Raw genomic sequence first — 22023 nt, forward strand, 5'->3', positions numbered from 1 at the left:
CAATCCCCACGTTGTTGTCCTTGTCCCTGGGTTGTGCATAAATGTTACTTGGTTAAACCCCTCATCATCTTTCATCCCGTCCCTCCCACCCCCCACTTTCTGGCAGTTGTCTTTTTTATATAAGCTTCTGTTACTACAGTATTTTGTTCATTGGTTTATTGTGTTGATTATATTCCACATATAAGTGCGATCATGTGGTATGTTTTCTTTACTGACTGGCTTGATTCACCTAACAAAATGCTCTCTAGGTCCATCCATGCTGTTGCAAAATATAAGAGCTTTTCTTTTTTTATTGCTGTGTACTCTTTCATTATGTAAATGTATCACAGCTTTTTTATCCACTCATCAACTGGTGGGCACTTGCGCTGTTTCCAAATCTTGGCAATTGTAAATAGTGCAGCTATAAATATAGGGGTGCACATACATTTTTTGTATTAGTGTTATTTGAAGAAATTACTTGGCATTTTTAAATGCTGTTATAAATGATATATTTCTAAAACATTTCATTTTCTAATTGTTTGTTCCTATATAGACTTAACAAGTTCACCTTATATCTTGTGATCTTGCTACATTTACCTTTTCTTTGTAATAGTTTAGGTCTAGGTTCTTTAGGATTTTTAATGTATATTTTCAGACCTGGAGATAATGACACTTTTACTTCTTTGTTTCTAATCATTATATGTACCCTCTATTTATTTTTCTGCTGTATTTGCACTGTTGCCTCTCCAGTGCAACGTTGGGTAGAAATGGTAGTGGACATCCTGTTCTTGTTCCAAGCCTTAGTGATAAAATGTCTGTTATTTAACCAAAATGTATGATGTTTGCTGTAGACACATGACCTTTATCAGAATAAGGAAATTTCCTTCTATTCTTAATTTGTTAAAAATTTTAGTCACGAGTGGACATTGAATTCTATTAAATTCCTCTTTTGCATTTATAGAGGTGATCATGTGATTTTTCCCCACCTTTTATTGGTTTGCTATTATTAAATCAATATTGCATTCCTGGAATAAATCCAGGTTGGCTGTAATGTATACAGTTGGATTTGATTTATTTTTAATTTTTAAATTAGATTTAATTTATTTATTTTTAGAGGGGAAGGGAGGGAGAAGAGAGGGAGAGAAACATCAATGTGTGGTCGCCGGTTATGCGCCCCCTACTGGGGACCTGGCCTGCAACCCAGGCATGTGTCCTGACTGGGAATCAGACCTGCAACCCTTTGGTTCACAGGCCGGCACTCAGTCCCCTGAGCCACACCAGCCAGGGCTAGTTTTAATTAAAAATTTTTTTTCCATCTATGATCATGAGAGGGATTGACCTGTAAAATTTCTTTCTTGTAATGTCCTTGTCAGATTTTACTGTCATTAATAATTCAAAATGAATCCCCTTTTCCCTATGCTCTGAAAGATTTTATTTATGATTGGTGTTTTTTTCCTCAAATGGTTGGACAAATTTACTGTAATCAGGAACTGGTATTTTGTTGGCAGGACTTAACAAATACTTTTCTCTAGTAGATGTAGGACTATTTAAGTTTTTAATATTTCTGTCATTTTTTAATGTTTTATTTTTCTATAAACTTGTCCATCTATTCTGAATTTTCAAATCTGTTGGTATAAAGTTTTTATAATATTTTATATGTAATTTAATTATTAATAACATTAATGTTTTTAATTTTGATTGCTAACATTGATAATATTTTTTCCTGATTAGTCTTGCTTAGGTGACTATCAATGTTAGTGTTTGCAAAGAACCAATTTTTGATTATAAGTCTTACTATATGGTGATATAAGTCCTTTAATATTTATAGGGCTATTCTTGATTCTTTGTAGCCATAAATTTTGGAATCACTTTTTCAATTTTCTAAAAAAAGACATAGGATTTTGATTGGTATCTATAGATTTTATGTTATATATTTGCTTTTTATTTTATTAATTTCTGTTTCCATTTTTATTATGAGGATTTTGTTTCTCAAAGCATAATCATATTTATTTGGTGATTCTTTCTACAAATATTTGTTTATAGTAGATAAGCATTGTTAATATTTTCTTAATGTTTCATACTTGCTAGAAAAGGATGAATAAGTTATGCTGAGGATGAGAGAGAGACTCTCTTTACAGAAGTCTTTTCACATACATGCTACTCACCACTCAAGAACAGTAATTTTCCTAAAATGTGCTTCAATGTCCTGATATATTTAACATTACCTTTCAAAATATTGATTACATTGAAAGGGGCTTACATATTTGAGAGGTGAATTAATGAAGAAAGGAGAGCATATATATTTAAGAAAATTTAGTGCTTAATTTCAGGGACACTGATCCTGCCTCAGTATTTAAAAATACTAATTGATATGTTTATCCTTGTTTTTCTAGTGATATGCAGTTTTCGAGGATCTGTCCCTCAAGGGCTGGTCTTAGAAATAGGAGAAACAGTCCAGATTCTTGAAAAATGTGAAGGTAAGTATGACTATATAAAGCATACAAATAGTGATCATTTTGGGCAGTATTATATACATCTATTTTATGTAATAGTAAATACATAGTAACATTATCAGCAAACATTTTGTTTTATTATTTGTAAATATTTTATTTCTTAATTTTAGAGATAGAGGAGGTGGGGGGAGAAAGAGAGGGAGAGAAGCATCCATGTGTGAGAGAAACAGACTCGTTGTTTCTTGCATGCCTCCAACCAGGGACCTGGCCCAGAACTCAGGCATGTGCCCTGACAGGGAATCGAACTGGCAATCTTTTGGATGATGCCCAACCCGCTGAGCCACACCAGTCAGGACATTTTAATTATTTTTTTATTGTATTTTTCCCTCCCATTACCATTTATCCCCCCTATAGCCTCTTCCCCCTCCACCCCTATCCGCAGGCATTTTGCAGGCATAATTAACCACATTATAGTAATACCATTATAAAATTCTCCTTGATCTTTGTTCATCATAAAGATATGAGCTACTTTCATATAAATGTTAGAATTACCTTCTTTTGCCAAGAGTGTTATCAATGATAGTGTTGTGTGTAGTAACAATCCATTTTTCTTTCTGTATTGCGTTCAATTAATTCATTTTTCTTTCTGTGTGCATGTGGGGGGGTAGCGTGTAAGTGTGTGCACATGTGTGCAGTGGTGACTGGAAGAGACATGAGTGGTTTTTGGGATGCTGTTAATATTTATCTGAGTGGCGGGTGTACAGGTGTATACATTTTGAAAATTTATTTAGCTGTAGACTAATAATTTGCACACTTACGGATGTTATGTATCCACAAAAATTTACTTAAAAATAAAGAAATTTGGCCCTGGCCATGTGGCTCATTTGGTTGTAGTGTCATCCCATACACCAGAAGGTTGTGGTTTTGATCCCTGTTCAGGGTACATACCCAGGTTGTGGATTTGATGCCCAGACAGTGTGAGTACAGGAAGCAGCGGATCAGTGTTTCTCTCTCACATCGATGTTTCTCTCTCTGTCTTCTGCCCTCCCTCTCTAGAATCAATAAAAACATATCCTTGGGTTACGATTTAAAAAGATTACATTATGTACAGTTTTATTTATACGAAATTTAAGAACAAGCAACACTACAAATCTGTGGTGATAGAAATCAGAGTAGTGGTTGCCTCTGGGAGACTCTTGACTGGAGGGAACGCCCAGGGTGATTGAAAAGTTCTATATCTTGTTGAATATGGGTTACATTGGTATTGCATTTGTCAAAGCTCACAGAGCTGTACATACAGCCTGTGCATTTCACTGTATGTAAGTTATGCATAAAAAATGGAATAATGTTTAAAAAAGGATGAAAATTAAATTACAGACTGGAATAAAATTTTGTAGTGATGTAGCTGACAAAGGTAAGCAACCGCAATGTAAAAGAAATAATAGAAGAATAGAAAAATGAACAAAAAGTCATCACGGATTTCCCAGAAATATTTAATCTTGTCAGCAGTGAAGTAGTAAGTTAAAACCAGAATGATGAACAATTCCACACACATTAGTCTGAGAAGACTAAAATGTCTGACATCCAAATGCTGGCACAAGTATGTTTCGGTGAGAATGCTTATACACTGCTGGTGTCTGGTGAAGCTGGAGTTATCCTGTGACCTAGCAGTTTAACTTCTAAGTTTATACCTTAAAGAAGTGCTTTTTAAGCTGTCTTTATCAAGTTGTTATAGGGTTACAACTTCCGTTTAGTAGTTCACTATCTGTATCAATAAAAAAGAATAAAATACAAATATCAGAACTATATTGCTGTATCAGTAATGATCCAGTCAGGAGACAAATCACACTAATTATTGGAATAGGGAATATTTAATATAAATAATTGTTGGGGTTTCTTTCTTTTTGTATTGTTTTTTAAGACTATTTCATTTATTTCTGCCCTTTATTTCTTGCTTCTCACTTGGGGCTTTGTTTATTGTTCTTTTTCTAATTCCTTTAGGTATAAGGTTAGATTGAGATTTTTCTTATTTCCTGAGGTAGGCCTATATTGCTATGAATTTCCCACTTAGGGCTGCTTTCACCGTGTTTCATAGATTTTGGTGGTTGTGTTTTCATTTTCATTTGTCTCAAGGTATCTTTTGATTTCTTCCTTGACTCATTGTTAACCTATTCATTGTTTAGTAGTGTGTGATTTAGCCTCCATGTCTTTTTCAGTTTTTTTTCTTGTAATTGATTTGTAGTTTCATACTGTTGTGGTTAGGGAAGATGCTTGATATGAGTTGTGTTCTTGAGACTTGTTTTGTGGCCTAATGTGTGGTCTGTCCTGGAAAATGTTCCACATTCACTTGAAAAGAATGTATGTTCTACTGCTTTGGGATTCAGTGCTCTAAAAATATCAATTAAGTCCATCTAGTGTAATGTGTCATTTAAGGCTACTGTTTTTTGTTGACTTTCTGTCTGAAAGATCTATCCATTGATGTCAATGGGGTGGTTAGGTCCCCTAGTATGTACTGTCAGTCTCTCTCTTTGTCAACATTTGCTTTGTATATTGTACTTAGGTGCTCCTCTATTGGGTGCATAATTGTTTACAGGTGATATATCCTCTTGTATGATTCCTTTATCATTGTAAAATGTCCTTTTTGTCTCTTATTATATAGCCTTTACTTTAAAGTCTGTTTTATCTAATATAAATATTGCTGCCCCATATTTTTTCATTTCCATTAGCATGAAATGTCTTCTTCCATCCCTTTATTTTCAGTCTATATGTGTCTTTTGATATGAAGTGGGTCTCTTGTAGTCAGCATATGTATGGGTCTTGTTTTCTTGTCCATTTAGCTACCCTGTTGTCTTTGACAGCATTGTTGTCTCTTTGGGAGCATTTAATATATTTACATTTAAAGTGATTATTGATAGATATGTAGTTACTGCCTTTTTATTATTCATATCTATGTTCTCCCCCCACCCTTCTTCTTAAAGAAGTCCCTTTAACATTTCTTGTAGTACTGGTTTATTTGCGTCTTGTTTAATTCCTTTCATCAATGTCTTATAGGATTTGGAGTACAGGTATTTAACCTCCTTGGTTAAATTTACTTCTAGATATTTTTTTATGTCATTGTAAATGGGATAGTTTTCTTAATTTCTATTTCTGATAGTTTATCATTAGTGTATAGAAGTACAACATGTTTACCAATATTAATTATATTCTGCAACTTTAGTGAATTCACTTATTCTAGAAAGTTTTTTTTTGGTGGAATTTTAGGGCTTTCCATACATATAGTATCGTGTCATCCGCAAATAGTGATAGTTTTACTTTTTTCAATCCAGCTTGAGTTTTTCACTGTTGAATATGATGTTTACTGTGGGTTTGTCAAACATGGCCTGTATTATGTTGGAGTGTGTTCCCTCTATACCCACTTATTTGAGAGTTATTATGATAAATGAATGTTGAATTTTGTCAAATGCTTTTTGTTCATTGACTGGGGTGATCATATGAGTTTTATCCTTTATTCTGTTAATGTGATAGATCATGTTGATTAATTTGGGGATACTGACCCATCCTTGCCTCCCTGGAATAAATTCCACTTGATCATGGTGCACGGTCCCTTTAATGTGTTGCCGAATTTTGTTTGCTAATGTTTTGTTGAGGATTTTTGCATCTGTGTTCATCAAGAATATTGGCCTGTAATTATTTCTTTATTTGTAGTGTCTTCGTCTGGTTTTGGTATCAGGATAATGCTGGATTCATAAAATGAGTTTGGAAGCTTTCCTTCCTCTTCAATTTTTTGGAGTAGTTTGAGAAGTATAGGTATTAATTCTTCTTTGAATATTTGGTAGAATATACCAGTGAAGACATCTGATCCTGAATTTCTATTTGTAGGGAGTTTTTTGATTACTGATTAATTTTGTTACTAGTAATCAATCTGTTCACATTTTTGTTAATTTCTGGTTCAGTCTTAGAAGATTGCGTGCTTCTAGGAATGCATTAATTTCTTCTAGGTTGTTTAATTTGTTGGCAAATAATTGTTTATTGTATTCTCTCATGATTCTTTGTATTTCTCTGGTGTCGATTGTCACTTCTCTTTCTTTTCTGGTTTTATTTACTTTATTTGCTCTCCTCCCTGATGAATCCGGCTAAAGGTTTAATCAATTTTGTTTATCTTTACAAAGGACCATCTCTTAGTTTCACTGATATTTTTATTGTTTTTTAAAGTCTCTATTTCATTTATTTCTGCTCTGATCTTTATTATTTCTTCCCTTCCACTCATTTTGTGCTTTGTTTTTTTCTAGTTCCTTTGGATGTGAGGTTAGGCTGTTTGAGATTTTTCTTGTTTCTTGAGATAGGCCTGAATTATTATGAATTTCCCTCTTAGAACTGTTTTTGCTGTGTCCCATAGATCATTGTGTTTTTATTTCATTTGATCACAATATTTTTAATTTCCTTTTGGATTTGTTTATTAGCCTATTGCTTGTTTAGTAGCATGTTGTGTAGCTTCCATGTGTTTGCTTTTCCAGTTTTCTTCAGTAATTGATTTTGTTTCATACCATTGAGAAGATGCTTGATATGATTTCATTCTTTAATTTATTGAGGCTTGTTTTGTGACCTGATGTGGTCCATCTTGGAAAATGTGCTATGTACACTCTAAAAGAACGTGTATTCAAGCCCTGGCTGGGTGGCTCAGTTGGTTAGAGCACCATCCCCATAAGCTGTGAATGTGTATTCTGTTGCATTTGGGTGGAATGTTAATATCTGTAAGTCTGAATAAGTATTTTTAATATGTAAGAGGTTAGCATTTTCACCCTGCCAGTTAGTTTTATGATTTGAAAAAAGATAAAGAATTGGGCTGTGCATATTTTTATTGATGTACCAAAGGAAAAAAATTAGTATTTTTAGAAGATTGTAAATTTTGTTTTTGGCTTTGATTTTATAATTGGTTACTAAGTGATTCTAAAGTGGATCTACATGCAAATATGCCCTTCATAATGAGCCATGATTTTTAATTAAACTATTTTTAATTATAATATGGAATGGAAGAAGAATTGTGCTTGTTGTCTGCCTATCTCTGCTTCCTGTGCAGCCATTATCCTGGAATTAGGGGTGGGGGTAAATAAATTTGCATTTTTCTTCTGTCAGGGAAGCATATGTTGTACCTTTGAAGTGAAAAGTTTGAAACCTCTTGTTGGAGGGTACTTTTTGTTGGACTAAATTTAGTGCTTTTGATCCAGCTTGATTAATTTGCACCCAGAGTCTTTGTAAAGAACTACTGACTGTTCATTGTCACATGGCCTGATCAATATAGAGGCTTCATTCTTTTGGGTTAACACTGCTAACACTGTTCTGCAGCCTCTCTGTCAGTAGCAATTGTAGTAGTACTGCTGTTTCTCTTTGATAGTATAGCCTCACATACATTGGGTGACTTAGGTTTCACATCTAAACAATAATGCATATCTAACAGAGTGGTAGTCCACAGTGTTTGATATTATGATGTGAAAACACCTAGCACAGAGCATGACACAGGGGGCCTCTATTTTTTGTCTACATGTTTATACATTTATATTAAAGATGAGTTCATCTTTAAGTATATACACAAAGATCCAGAATATTTTACAAACAGCCTTTTTTCTTAATTTGTATTTCCCTTCTTACTGCTTGCTTTTCTAACCTAATGGGATTAAATTTTTTAAAAAGTTCCCTTAAAAAATCAGGTTTGAAGTGACTTTTAAAAAGTACATAAAATGTATTTGGTATGACCCGAGCATGGAAGCTGGAATCCAGAGTTAAGATGACAAATGTAACCCCTTACACCTATCTCATTTCATGCAAACAGTAAGCACTTACATAGCGGGTAGTGAGCACACATCCACAGTAGTGTGCTACTTACTCACTTCTATGACAGTTATCTAGTATTCTCAGTTTTTTCTATTTTTTGTACATTAATTACCTTTAAACAGTATGTGTTTCTCTGAGTTTTATTATCTTTAAGAGTATAGTGAATTTCTAGTTGTCTTTCTAAAATCTATAATTTGCTTCTTGCTCTTCAGTATAATGTGGTTATATTTTGTTTAAAAGTCTATTTTCTGTATTTTTCATCTTCTTTGTGGACTAATTGCTTAAATAAAATACAATTTGCATAACTTTTATATTCTAAAATCTCTAGTGATTTCAGTATAATGTAGGATTTAATATTAAATCTCAATTAGAAGTTTAATGTCATTTATTACCTTAATTTTAAATCACATTTTATAAGGTGTCATTTTAGCATCTAGGTGTATGATATTTTCAGTGTAGACTTCTTGGATATTCATGATTGAATTTTCTAACTTTAGAGAGAAACATTATCAATCAGTTGCCTCCCATATATGCCCCAACTGTGGATTAAACCCATAACCTAGGTATGTGCCCTGACAGAGAATTGAATCTGCAGCCTTTTGGTGTATGGGAGGACGTTCCAGCCAACTGAGCTACTCAGCCAGCTCCCTGTTTTTAATTTTTTTGGTTGTATCCTTAGGAGGGGAATTGCTAGGTCATAGGTGGTTCTATTTTTAACATTTTGAAGAACTGGCAAACTGTTTTTCAAAATCAGTAATATAGCTCCATATCTTTGTCAGTACTTGTTACTATCTGTCTTTTTATTAGCCATTTCACTTGGGGAGAAATGGTATCTCACTGCATTTCTCTAATGACAAATAGTTGAACTTCTTCTCATGTCCTTATTATTTGTTTATCTTCTTTGGAGAAATACAAATTAAATTCTTTGCCCATTAGCCCTGGCCAGGTGGCTCAGTTGGTTGGAGTGTCGTCCTGTAGACCAAAAGGTTGCAGGTTCCATCCCTGGTTAGGGCACATACCTAGGTTGCAGATTTGATCCCTGTTTGGGGAGTGTACAGGAGGCAACTGATTGATGTTTTCCCCTTCTCTCTCTCTCCCTCCCCGCCCTCCCTCCCTCTCTAAAATCAAGAAACTTATCCTCAGGTGAAGATTAAAAAAAATTTAAAATCTTTGTCCTTTAAAAATTAGATTATCTTTTCATTTCATTGTATGAGTTCTTTATATATTCTGGGTGTAGGATTTGCAAATATTTTCTTCCATTCTTTGGGTTGTATTTTCACTTAATTGGTGTCCTTTGAAGCACAAAAGCTTTTAATTTTGATGCAGTCCGATTTATCTTTTTTTCTATTGTTGCTTGCATGTGACACCGTTACTTAACCCAAGCCCACAAGGATTTACACCTATGTTTCTTCTAAGCATCTTTGCCTTCTGAAAATATAAATATTTTTAATGTCCTCTCTGGCCACGCAGACCACCCATAGATTTTCAGATATTCTTCTAGAGTGCAGTAATACCCTCGACTCAGTGCTGCTGTATAAAGGATAATATATGGAAGTAGACATTCAGTGCCATACAATATGCATATAGTAGAGCATTGCTTTTGAAAATGGGAACCATTTATTGTCACCCTCACTAGCAGTATCTGATTTCTCTACATTCTCTTGCCAACCTTTGATGCTGTTAGAATTTAAAATAAAATTTATAACCAATGTGGTAGAAGTAAAATATTATCCTATTGTGTGTGTGTGTGTGTGTGTGTGTGTGTGTGTGTGTGTGTGTTTTAGTCAGGTTATTGAGTCACCCTTTTTGGAGTACAGTTCTGTGAATTTTGTGAATTTTGACAAATGCATAATCTTGTAACCAGTACCACAGTCAAGATACAGAACATTGTCATCGCCTGTAAAGTAACATCATATTCCTTGTATAGTCAGCCTTCCTTTCTGTCTTCCTTCCCCTTGCCCTGGCAACCACTGATCTGTTTTCTATCCCTCTAGTTTTTTGTTTCTTCAGAATGGCATGTAAATGGAGTCATACATGGTATATGTAGCCTTTTGTGTCTGTCTTTTTTCACTTAGTATAATACATTTGAAGTCCATTCATGCTGTAAGTATCTGTAGTTTGTTCCTTCTGAGTGGTATTTCATCATACAGGTTTAAACCATATTTTATTTGTCCATGCAGCAGTTGATGGACATTTAAATTGCCTTATTCTTGAAGATTATGAATAAAGTTGTTACAAACATTGGATATAGATTTTAGTGTGGACTTTTTCGTTCTATTAGATAAAACAGGTGGGATTGCTGGGTCATATAGTAGTGCATTTAGAAAAGAGATTTTATATTTTAGAGCAGTTTTAGGTTGAAAACAAAATTGAGCAGAAAGTACAGAGTTCTCGTGTACCTCTTGCCCCGACACAGGCACAGACTCCGCCTCCATCAACATCTGCACCAGAGTGGGTACCTTTGTTACAATCAATGAACCTACAAGGACACATCGTTATCATCAAAAGTCCATAGTTTGCTGTTGGTGTTATACATCCTATTGGTTTGGATAAATGTGTAATGACTTGTATTTACCAGTATAGTATTATACAGAAGAGTCTCACTGCCCTGAAAATCTTCACCTTTTCACCCCTCCCTCTCTCCTTACCCTGGGCAACCAGTGATCTTTTTACTGCCTCCATGATTTTGCCTTTTCCAGAATGTCACATAGTTAGAATCATATATATAGTATGTGGTCTTTTCAGATTGGCTTCTTTCCTTTAGTTATATGCATTCAAAATTACTCCATGTCTTTTTGTGGCTTAATAGCTCATTTCTGTTTATCACTGAATAATATTCCAGTGTCTGGATGTGCCATGGTTTGTTTATCCGCTCACCTACTGAAGGACAGCTTGGTTGCTTTCAACTTTTGACAATTATGAATAAAGTTGCTGTAAACATCCATTTGCAGGTATTTGTATAGACATAAATTTTAAACTAGTTTGAATAAATACCAAGGAGTGAGACTAACAGATTGAATGGTAAGAGTGTATTTGGTTCTGTAAGAAACTGCCACGCTGTCTTCCAAAATGGCTGTACCAATTTGGATTTTTACCAGCATTGAATGGGAGTTCCTGTTTTTCCATATCCTTGGCATCATTTGGTGTTGTCAGTGTTTTGAACTTTGGCCATTCTAATAGGCAGTAGTTTCATTTGTTGTTAATCAGTTCCCAAATCACATATGACATTGAGAATCTTTTTATATGTGTATTTGCCATCAGTCTCTCTTTTTTGGTGAAGTGTCTATTCAGGTCTTTTACCTATTTTTTAATTGAGTTGTTATTGTTAAATTTTAAAACTACTTTGTAAATATTTTCTCTGTTTTGTGGCTTGTCTTATTCTCTTGACAGTGTCTTTTGTAGAGCAGAAGTTTTAAATTTTTATGAATCCTGCCTTATTGATTATTTACCTCATGGATCATGCAGTTGGTGTTTTATCTAAAAAGTCATTGTTACACCCAAGATTGTTTAGAGTTTCTTTTATGTTACCTCATAGGAGTTTTACAGTTTTGTGTTTTAGATTTAGGGTCCATTTTGAGTTAATTTTTGTGTAAGGTCTGTGTCTAGATTTATTTTTTTTCATTGGGATGTCCAGTTGTGCGACCACAATTGTTAAAAAGACAGTCTTTTCTCTATTGCGTTGCCTTTGCTCCTTTGTCAAAGATCAGTTGGCTGTATTTATCTAGGTCTAGTCTGTGCTCTCTGTTCTGTTCTATTAATCCATTTGTCTGTTCTTTCTTCAATACTTCACTGCCTTGGTTACTGTAGCTTTATAGTAAAGTTTGAAGTCAGGTAGTGTAAGTCTTCTACTGTTGTTGTTCTTCAGTATGTGTTGCCCATTCTGGGTCTTTACCTTTCTATATAAACTTCAGAATTAGTTTGTCAATATCCAGGAACAATTTGCTGAGATTTTTATTGGAAGTAGGTTGTCTTTTCACTCTTTGAGTGTGTCTTTTGATGTACAGAGGCTTTTAATTTGACGTAGTCCAGTTTATCCATTTTTACTTTTGTTGTCTTTGCTCCTAGTGTCATATCCAAGAAATGATTGTCAAATCTAATATCATGAAGATGTTCACTGTTTTGTTCTAAGAGTTTTATACAGTATTAGGTTCTTAACTGTCTTTCAAAGAGTGAAAGTTTAAAACTTTATGAAGATTGTGTTACTAGTTTATTCTTTATGGAGTGTGCTTAAGAAATCTTTGTCTAACCCAAGGTCATAAAGATGTTCTTTTATTGTTCTTGCACAAGTTTTAAATTTTAGATTTATATTTAAGTCTATGAAAGATTTTGAGGTAATTTGTTCATAATGCAAGGTCTGGTTTGAGGTTCTTTTTTGTTTTTTATATATGTACGTCCAGTTGTTGCAGCCCTGGGATTGCCCGGGGGCGGGGAGCTGGGTGGAGGGGGAACAGAGGGAAAAATTGGGACAACTGTAATAGCATAAACAATAAAATATTAAAAATAAAATAATAGGATAAAATAAAAAAAGATTGGTTTAGCACTGTTTGTTGAAAAGACTATCATTCCATTGAAGTGCCTTTGCATCTTTGTCAAAAGTTAATTGTTAATTTATGTGTGGGTTTATTTCTGGATTTTCCTACCTGTTTCAGTGATCTGTATGTCTGTTTTTTAGCCAGTACCACACTACAGATTATGGTAGGTTTATTATTAAGTCTTGAAATCCATTAGGTAGCATGAGTCATTCAAATACTTTCTTCCTTTTAAATTGTTTTCACTGTTCTGGTAGTCATTTGCCCTTGCAAATAAATTTTAGAAAAAACTTGTTAATACCAAAATTTTTGCTGGGATTTTGATTGGGATTGTGTTGACTCTATAGATCAATTTGGGGATAATTAACATTTTAACAATACAGAGTTTTGCAATTTTGGAACATGGTTAACCTCTTCAGTTACTTAGGTCTTCTTTGATATTCCCTGTTCTGTCTTTTTTGAGGACTGTTAGTCTTCTGATTTGCAACATGAATGATGCAGGGCTTTTGGTTTTCAAGTTCAACCCAAGGCTGAGGAGAGGGAGATGTGTTAGGGCAAGTTAAAAAAGTCATTGTTTTTACCCAGATTAAGATTTCTTGAATAAACACTCTTTGGATTATTTCCAGAGTTCTAAATACTCTTTGGTTTGCTTCCAGAGTTCTAAAAAAATTGACTTTGACAGTTTTTGCCAGTGTTTTCATTGCTTGTATTGAGGAGAGGCATTTTGGAGAGCCTTATTTTGCCGTATCTGTTGCAATCATTCTCTAATCTGTTTTTTAAGATACTGTAAAGTGTCACGTTGGTAAGTAAGGTTATCACTGTTTTCATTTTAATGAAGGAAGATATATTTGTCAAGGTGTAAATTGAATTATTCAAATTTATAATCTGAGCTGTTGTGCTAAAGATAAGCCAAGGATATTACCGTATTTTGCCATGTATAATACACACTTTTTTTGCCCATATTTTTGAGGGAAAAAGAAGGATGCATGTTATTTATGGGTATAATGAATACATACCATGGGTATAATAATCCTATGTATAATGCACACAAAACCATGGGCGTGCATTATACACAGCAAAATACAGTATCTAATTATGATTTCAGGAGAGAAAAATTTTATTCTTTTCCTCATAGTTTTGTTTTGGGATTTAAAGGTTAACATATGGAACAACCTTCCAATTACAATACATAGAATTAAGAGTAATAAACTCAATTAATATACCTTTTTATCAATAGCTCTCCTCCTCTTCATTTTCCTCCTCTAAATAAAACTCTTGGCTTCACATCCTCCTCATTGGCACTGTTTAAACCCAAGCAGAAAAACTATAGCTAAACTCTGAAAATAATAGATAAAAAATGAGAAAAGTTGGTAATAAAATTTTCTTTCTCTTAAACTTGTTTTTATTGTGTAATTGAAACTTTCATTATTGTTACTGTGCATGAATGCTAAGAGGAAATAAATGAATCACAGTTGTCCATTTCAGCAGCTGGAGAGCCAAGAAATGAGAGTAGTGTAGTTTAGTACATAGGAGATGGAATGAAATGAGGAAAATGAAGTCTGGGCTATACTGCCTATCTACCACCAAAAAATCTATATGGTTTTGGCATTTTACAACTATTTCATCTGGGAATTTTCATGGAATTGGATTATATGTCCTCTGAGGTCTTTTCTAATTTTCTGTATCTTACTGAATTGAATGGCCTTGTGCTTCTTTTTCTTTCTTTTTTTTTAAACAATTTTTTTGTAAAATTTTAATTGACTTCATTGGTTAATAGAATTTTATAGGTTTCAAATGTATAGTTCTATGACACATCATCTGTATATTGTATTGTGTGTTCACCACACAAAGTTGTCTACTTTTGCCCTGGGTAGTGTGGCTTAGTGGATTGAGTGCGCGCCTGCGAACCAAAGGGTTGCTGGTTCGATTCCCAGCCAGGGCATGTGCCTGGGTTATGGGCTAGGTCCCAGTAGGGGATGTGTGAGAGGCAACCACACATTGATGTTTCTCTTCCTCCTCTTCTCCCTCCCTTCCCCTCTCTCTAAAAATAAATAAATAAAATCTTTTTAAAAATTCAAAGTCAAGTCTCCATCTATCACCATTTATCCCTCCTTTCTCTTTTACCTTCCCCTACCCTTCTTTCCCTCTGGTAATCACCATATTGCTGTAGATATCTATGAGGTTTTTTCCCTTAATTTTTCACCTTTTTTACCAGGCCCCCCGACCCCTCTCTCCCATGATAACTGTCAGTTTGTTCTCCATATCTATGAGTCTTTTTCTGTTGTGTTAGTGTATTTGGTTCATTATATTCCACGTATATGTGAAATCAGATGGTATTTGTCTTTCTCTGACTGGCTTATTTCACTTAGCATAATGCCCTGTATAGGAAGAATTAACATCATTAAAATGGTCATACTACCCAGAGCAATCTACAGATTCAACACAATTCCTGTCAAGATACCAATGGTGTATTTCACAGAACTAGAACAATTTTCCAAAAATTTGTATGGAGCCATGAAAGACCCTGAAAGCCACAGCAGTATTTGAGAAAGAAGAACAAAGGTGGGGGAATCATGCTACCTGATATCAAACTATACTACAAGGCCATAGTAATCAAAACAGCCTGGTACTGGCATAAAAACAGACATACAGATCAATGAAACAGAATACAGAGCCCAGAAATAATTAATATTTGACAAAAGAGGCAAGAACATAGTATGAGGTAAAGACAATCTATTCAGTAAATGGTGTTGGGAAATTTAAAGAGTTAAATGTAAGACTCAAAACCATAAAAATCCTAGAAAATATAGGCAGTAAAATCTTGGACATTTCTTGTAGCAATATTTTTTCTGAAGTATCTCCTTGGGCAAGGGAAGCAAAAGAAAAAATAAACAAATGGGACTACATCAAACTAAAAAGTTTTTACACAGCAAAGGAAACCATTAACAAAATGGGAGATAATATTCACAAATGATATATCTGATAAGGGGTTTATCATTTATAAATTTATAAAGAACTCACGCAACTCAACACCAGAAAACACAAACAATCCAATTTCAAAATCGGCAGAAGACCTGAGTAGACACTTCTCCAAAGATGACACACAGATGGGGCTAATGGACACATGAAAAGGGTCAGCATCACTAATAATCAGAGGACTGCAAATTAAAACCACAGTGAGAATCATCTAACACCTGTTGGAACAGCTCTCATCGGTAAATCAGCAAACAGCAAGTGTTGGCAAGAATGTAGAGAGAAGGGAAATCACGATGGGATACCTCGTGTATTGGTGGTGGGAGTGCAGATGGGTGCGGCCGTTATGGAGAGCAGTATGGAGTTACTTCAGAAAGTTAAAAATGGGACTGCCCTATGACCCAGTGATTCCACGCCTGGGAATATGTCCAAAGAAACTCTAAACACTAGTTTGCAAGAATATATGTACCCCTATGTTCATTGCAGAGTTATTTACAATTAGGCCAAGATTTGGAAGCAGCAGAAGTGCCCATCAGTAGACCATTAAATAAAAAATCTGTGGCACATTCACAAAATGGACTACTACTCAGCCATAAAAAGAAGGCAGTCATACCTTTTGTGACAGCATAGATGGAGCCAGGGCTTTGTGATGAAAATTGGGAATGTTGTATTTATTGTAAGACTGTTCCCTTTATAATAAACTACTCCTAATGAAGGCACAGTTAATGTGTCTTTATTAGAAAGTTTTGCATTAGTTAATTTTGTCCTAACAGTACTCATTTTATGTCATAGAAAATGACAACAGTATGATTTTAATATTCTCTGTATGCCTTCTTTTAGGTTGGTACAGAGGAGTTTCAACAAAGAAGCCAAATATAAAGGTAATGAATAATTTTATTACTTTTTCTAATGTAGGAGGCTGCCTAGTGTGTTTGTTTGATATAAAAACAATTTTTACTTGTTCATCTTTTAATCTTTTACAGTAGCCACACTAATTTCTTCCTTTACAGAACTTTATTAGTCTCTGTCTTAGCAATATTAGAATTTTTTTTTTGGTTTTTTTTTTAAAGAACAGAGTATGGTGGTCATGGCTGCAAAGCTTATTTTGGAAAAGCCTGTTAGGATGTTTAATATCTTGTCCTTCAAATATTGGACAGAAGTATATTGACTTATTCATAGGCCTAGTTCGTGTGATTAGCTGTATGATTAGATGAAATATTTTGTAAAATACAAAGTGAGACATTTTTCAAATAATATTCAGTTAGCTGTCTTTGTTGATCGTAATGTTCTTGTTAAAATATGAATTTAAACAAGACTTATAAGTGCGTACTACTAATTTTATGAACTAGATTTTGTGTTTATTCTGTTACCAATTAATATTAATTTGCTGAAGCAAAATATATTTTAATTAACAGTTATAATACCCTTAGGAACATTCTTCTCAATACATTTACAAAATCTTTTTTCTGCTTACACTTTTATATAATTAACATTATTAGTTTTTCTTGTGTATTTTTTTGTAGCTTAATATTTATTATGCTCTTGTATAGAAAAAATACCAAATTTTCATGTATTATTTTTATTAAAAAATTTTTTAGAGTTCTAACCATCAGTTTTGTGAGTAGAACCATTCATTTTGTTAGTTTTTAAGGTAATGGCTATAAGAAAACAATATCTTCAAACTTTAAATCTTCATAGCCGGGGCTTCTCATCCTAGGCACTGTTGACCTTTTGGGCCAGATAATTTTTTGTTGTAGGAGACTGCCTTGTGCATTATAAGATATTTAGTAGCATATATTACCTCTACTCACTAGATACCAGTGACATCCCCTGCTCAAAGTGTCTCCAGACATTGCCAGAGGCCCTGGGGTGGCGGGGAGAGGGGGGTTGTAAAATTGCTCCTGGTTGAGAACCAGTGCTCATAGGTAACATTTTTCTTTGTATTTTTAGTTTTAAAACACGCTTTTCAGGTGTTATCTCCATCTCGCAAATACTTATAAGGACATAATTTCTATTTGTATATTTTGTTTATTATTATCTTGATTTAAAATTGTCACAAACATTTAGAACATGAATATATGAAAAATCTTATAAATGATCGGAAAGCTGTAATCTGTGAGAGTATATATTTTGGTAATATCAACTCCATTCTTGAATCTTGAATTATTGTAGCATTTTTTAACAACACCTATCTATATACCTCTCTTCCCCCCCCCAGAAAAATGGCATATTTCTGTTCTTTTATTGATTCGTTCATAGGTATAGACAAGGCATTACAATCTACAATGTTTCTGTAAGAACTAACAAGACATAAAACTAGGAAACAAAGCAATGTCTAAACAGATAGGTATTATTTAAGCAAATGCATCTAGGAAACAAAATGTGTGCTTTCCGGGGTGGGGGGAGGGAGAGAGAATAAACATTTATTATTTACTTATTGCTTTGTTTGTATGAATAAAGCAGCTGTTTGTTACAGCTTTATCTGCAAACAGTAAAATCTGGAATGAAGTTATCTCCTCCTCTCACCACTCCACTCAGGTGAAGGCGCAGGGAGATTTGTTTAAATAAGTGCTTAACATGTTTCTGTGGCCCCAACGTAGATTGCCGAGAATAGCTGTGGCCAACACTGCGATTTGGAGTTTTGGGGGCTGTTTCTTGTGTTTTCAAGATTCTTAGCTCCCCAAATTCTGTTTCAAGGCCCATCTGATGTATTGTTTTCCTGAACATGTCCTGTCATCTGCTACATCATCAACTGTACTTAGCACATACCCACACTGAATCAGGAAGGAGAAAATACAGGGGATGTACTTCCCCAGGAAGAGACTTGTGAATATAATATTTTTTAAAGACTAAGAAGAAAGAAATATAACCTCCTCTTAATAACTTTTGTTTATATTCTTAAATTTAAAAAACTTAAGAGATGGAAAGACAGTATTAGTAGTTGAATTTCATTTTCTGCAGCAGTGCTATTTTGTAGAACATGGTTAAAATTTTTTAGTGTTGGTAAAAGATAATCATTTAGTGATTCAACACACTTAAAATAAAAAATGCAGTCCTATACATCTTTTATTTGTTTTAATAATACGGTCACAATAAGAATTTCAGTAGGTTTTCCATAGCTCTTAGTGGTTAAAGAAAAATAAAATGATGACTTATTAAAGGTTTTATAAGAATTAGAAAGTATTTCATGCAAGTGGAAACCAAAAGAGAGCACAGGTAGCTATACTTACATCAGGCAAAATAGATTTTAGGCCAAAAACTGCAACTAGACAAAAAAGGCCATTATATAATGACAAGGGTCAACTCAACAAGAAGATAATAATCATAAATACATATGCACTCAAAATGGAGCCTGAATTATATTAAACAAATACAGACCTGAAACAAGAAGTAGGTAACTATAATAATAATAAGGGACTTCAGTACTTCACTTCATCAATGGATAGTTCACCCAGACAGAAAATCAACAAGGAAATTTTGGACTTGAACCATAGACCACATTTCTATAGGAGAGATATATAGTCCACTTTATCTATCAGCAGCAGAATATACATTCTTCTTAATTGCAAATGGAACATTCTTCAGAATAGATCATATGATAGGTCATGTAACAAGGCAAATTTAAGAAGCCAAATCATATTGTGTATCTTTTCCAATGGTATGAAACTAGAATTCAGTAACAAGAAGAAAACTGGAAAATTCACAAATATGTAGAAATTAAACAACATATCCCTGATACCCAGTGGGTCAAAGAAGAAATCAAGAGGGAAATAAAATATCTTGAAACAAATGAAAAGGGAAACAGAGCATACTAGAACCTATGAAATGCCGCAAAAGCAATTTTAAGAGGGAAGTTTATCGTGATAAATGCTTACAGTAAGAAAAATGAGGTCAAGATGGCACTGTGAGCAGACATGGTTTGCCTCTTTGCACAACCACATCAAAATTACAACTACAATTTAGAACAACCATCACTCAGGAACATCAGAAATTGAGTTGAATGGAAGTCTGACCACCATGGAATTGAAGAAACCACATCTATCTAGACTGGTAGGGGGACGCAGATATGGAATGCATTGGCTCCACACCCACATGGATAAAATCTGGGAGGGAGCGAGGAGTCCCAGACCCACACCAGGCCTCCCAGCCCAGGCTTCCAGTGCCAGGAAGATAAGTCCCCACAACTTGTGAACCACTAGGAATTGAGTTGGTGGAAGAGGCTGCTGGAGCCCTAAGTAGTTCCTCTTGGGGAACCCTTACACGAACTCACCTAGTCAGACTCAAGCACTGGGGTGCAGGTTTTAAGGGCACCGGTGGTATACAGGGAGAGACTGAAGTGTCTGGCATTGGGACGAGCAGAGGCCGTTGTCCCTTTGCTGAGCCCTCACCCCACAGAGCTTGTAGGCTGGTGCCCTATCTGAGACTCCATTAACCTGGGTAACATTGTGTGACCTACCTTGGAGATCCACAGAGGTTCTACCCCACACAACTTTTGGGCCCACCCAAGCTGCTTTTCCAAAAGACTGGCTGGTCCTGGCTCTTAAATCCTATCAAACAAGCAACAGCTGGCCTCAGTGAGCCTTAGGGTCGGTCATATTAGAGTCACAGATTGGCTTCACCTGGGAATCTCCAAGCCCAGCAAAAGTAGCAGCCATCTCAGATTGCTTTACAGCTCAGGCAGAGTGCCCAGGGCGAAACACAGGTGGGAGCTCACCTTGGTCTGCACCACCTGGGAAACCCCAGGGCCAGCATACCCAGTGGGCAGCTGTAGACCATGTAGGAGCACCATGATCCCGCCCCTGCACAGCTGGTCCTTCACGGAGGGCAGAGGGTGGTTGTCAGTGGTCACAGGCAGTCCTTGTAGCTGACTGGCCTGGGTAAATCCCTCCCATTAATCTGCTAGCAGCAATCAAAGCTCAGCTACAAGAGGAGGGTATACTCAGCCCACATGAAGGGCCCGCCTCGAGTCCCCAGTTTGGGTGATAGGACAGTCTGTGCCACTGGACCTTACAGGACACCTACTAACGTTAGGCCACACTACCAAGACACGGAGTCACAGCAGCTCTAACTAATACGTAGAAACAAACACAGGGAGGCAGCCAAAACGAGGAGACAAAGAAACATGGCCCAAATGAAAGAACAGATCCAAATTCTAGAAAAAGAGCTAAACAAAATGGAGATAAGCAATCTGTCAGATGCAGAGTTTAAAACACTGGTTCTAAGGATGTTCAAGGAACTTGGTGAGGAACTCAGCAGCATAAAGAAGATCCAGTCAGAAACGAAGGATACACTAATTGAAATAAAGAACAATTTATAGGGAAACAACAGTAGAGTGGATGAAGCCAAGAATCAAAACAATGATTTGGAACATGAGGAAGCAAAAACCAACCAATTAGAACAAGAAGAAGAAAAAAAGAACCCTCCAAAATGAGGATAGTATAAACAACCTGTGGGACAACTTCAAGCAATCCAACATTCACCTCACAGGAGTGACAGAAGAAGAGAAAGAGCAAAACATTGGAAATCTATCTGAAAAAATAGTGAAAGAAAACTTCCCAAATTTGGTGAAGGAAGGAGACATGCAAGTCCAGGAAGCACAGAGAACGCCAAACAAGATGGATGCAAGGAGGTCCACTCCAAGACACATCATTATTAAAAGGCCAAAGATTTAAAGGTAAAGAGAGGCTCTTGAAAGCAAAAGAAGTTAGTTACCAGAAGGATGCCAGATGGAAGGGGGGAAGGGGAGAATGGGTGAAGAGGTGAGGGGATTAAGAAGTACAAATAGGTAATTACAGAATAGCTATGGGGATGTAAAGTACAATATGGGAAATGGAGTAGCCAAAGAATTTATACATGTGACCCATGGACATGAACAATGGTGGGGGGATTGCCTGAGGGAGTCGGGGGCTCTGGGTGGAAGGGGCAAAGGGGAAAAAATCAGGACAACTGTAATAGCATAACCAGTGAAATATAATTTAACAGAAAAGAAAAAAGAAAGATGTCAAATAACCTAACTTACTTCCTTCCTTACTTTCCTTCCTTAGCATAAGGAAGGAAATAACAAAGATCAGAGTGGAAATAAATGAAATGGAGACTGTAAAGCAATAGAAAAGATCAACAATACTAAGAGTTGGTTGTTTTAAAAGATAGGCAAAATTGACAGACTAAGAAGACTAAGAAAAAAAAGAAAATACTCAAAATGAGAAATTAAAGATGTGAAAATACTACAGAAGCACAAAGGATCACAAGAAACTACGTGA

At 35.2% G+C, this 22023-nt stretch overlaps 1 protein-coding gene across 1 annotated transcript in view; it reads left to right on the forward strand.

Moving 5' to 3' along the window:
- The window catches only part of DOCK3 (dedicator of cytokinesis 3), a 271945-nt gene that overhangs the window by 34038 nt on the left and 215884 nt on the right, over positions 1–22023 (forward strand). The window contains exons 2-3 of the mRNA XM_054594754.1: positions 2373–2456; positions 16604–16644. Of these exons, the coding sequence (XP_054450729.1) occupies positions 2373–2456; positions 16604–16644 (125 nt within the window). The remainder of the gene's footprint in view (positions 1–2372; positions 2457–16603; positions 16645–22023) is intronic.

Source organism: Pteronotus mesoamericanus, unplaced genomic scaffold (genome assembly GCF_021234165.1).
Source record: "Pteronotus mesoamericanus isolate MK-2021 breed Mesoamerican mustached bat unplaced genomic scaffold, CSHL_Meso_final scaffold_533, whole genome shotgun sequence".
In the NCBI taxonomy this organism is placed as follows: domain Eukaryota; kingdom Metazoa; phylum Chordata; class Mammalia; order Chiroptera; family Mormoopidae; genus Pteronotus; species Pteronotus mesoamericanus.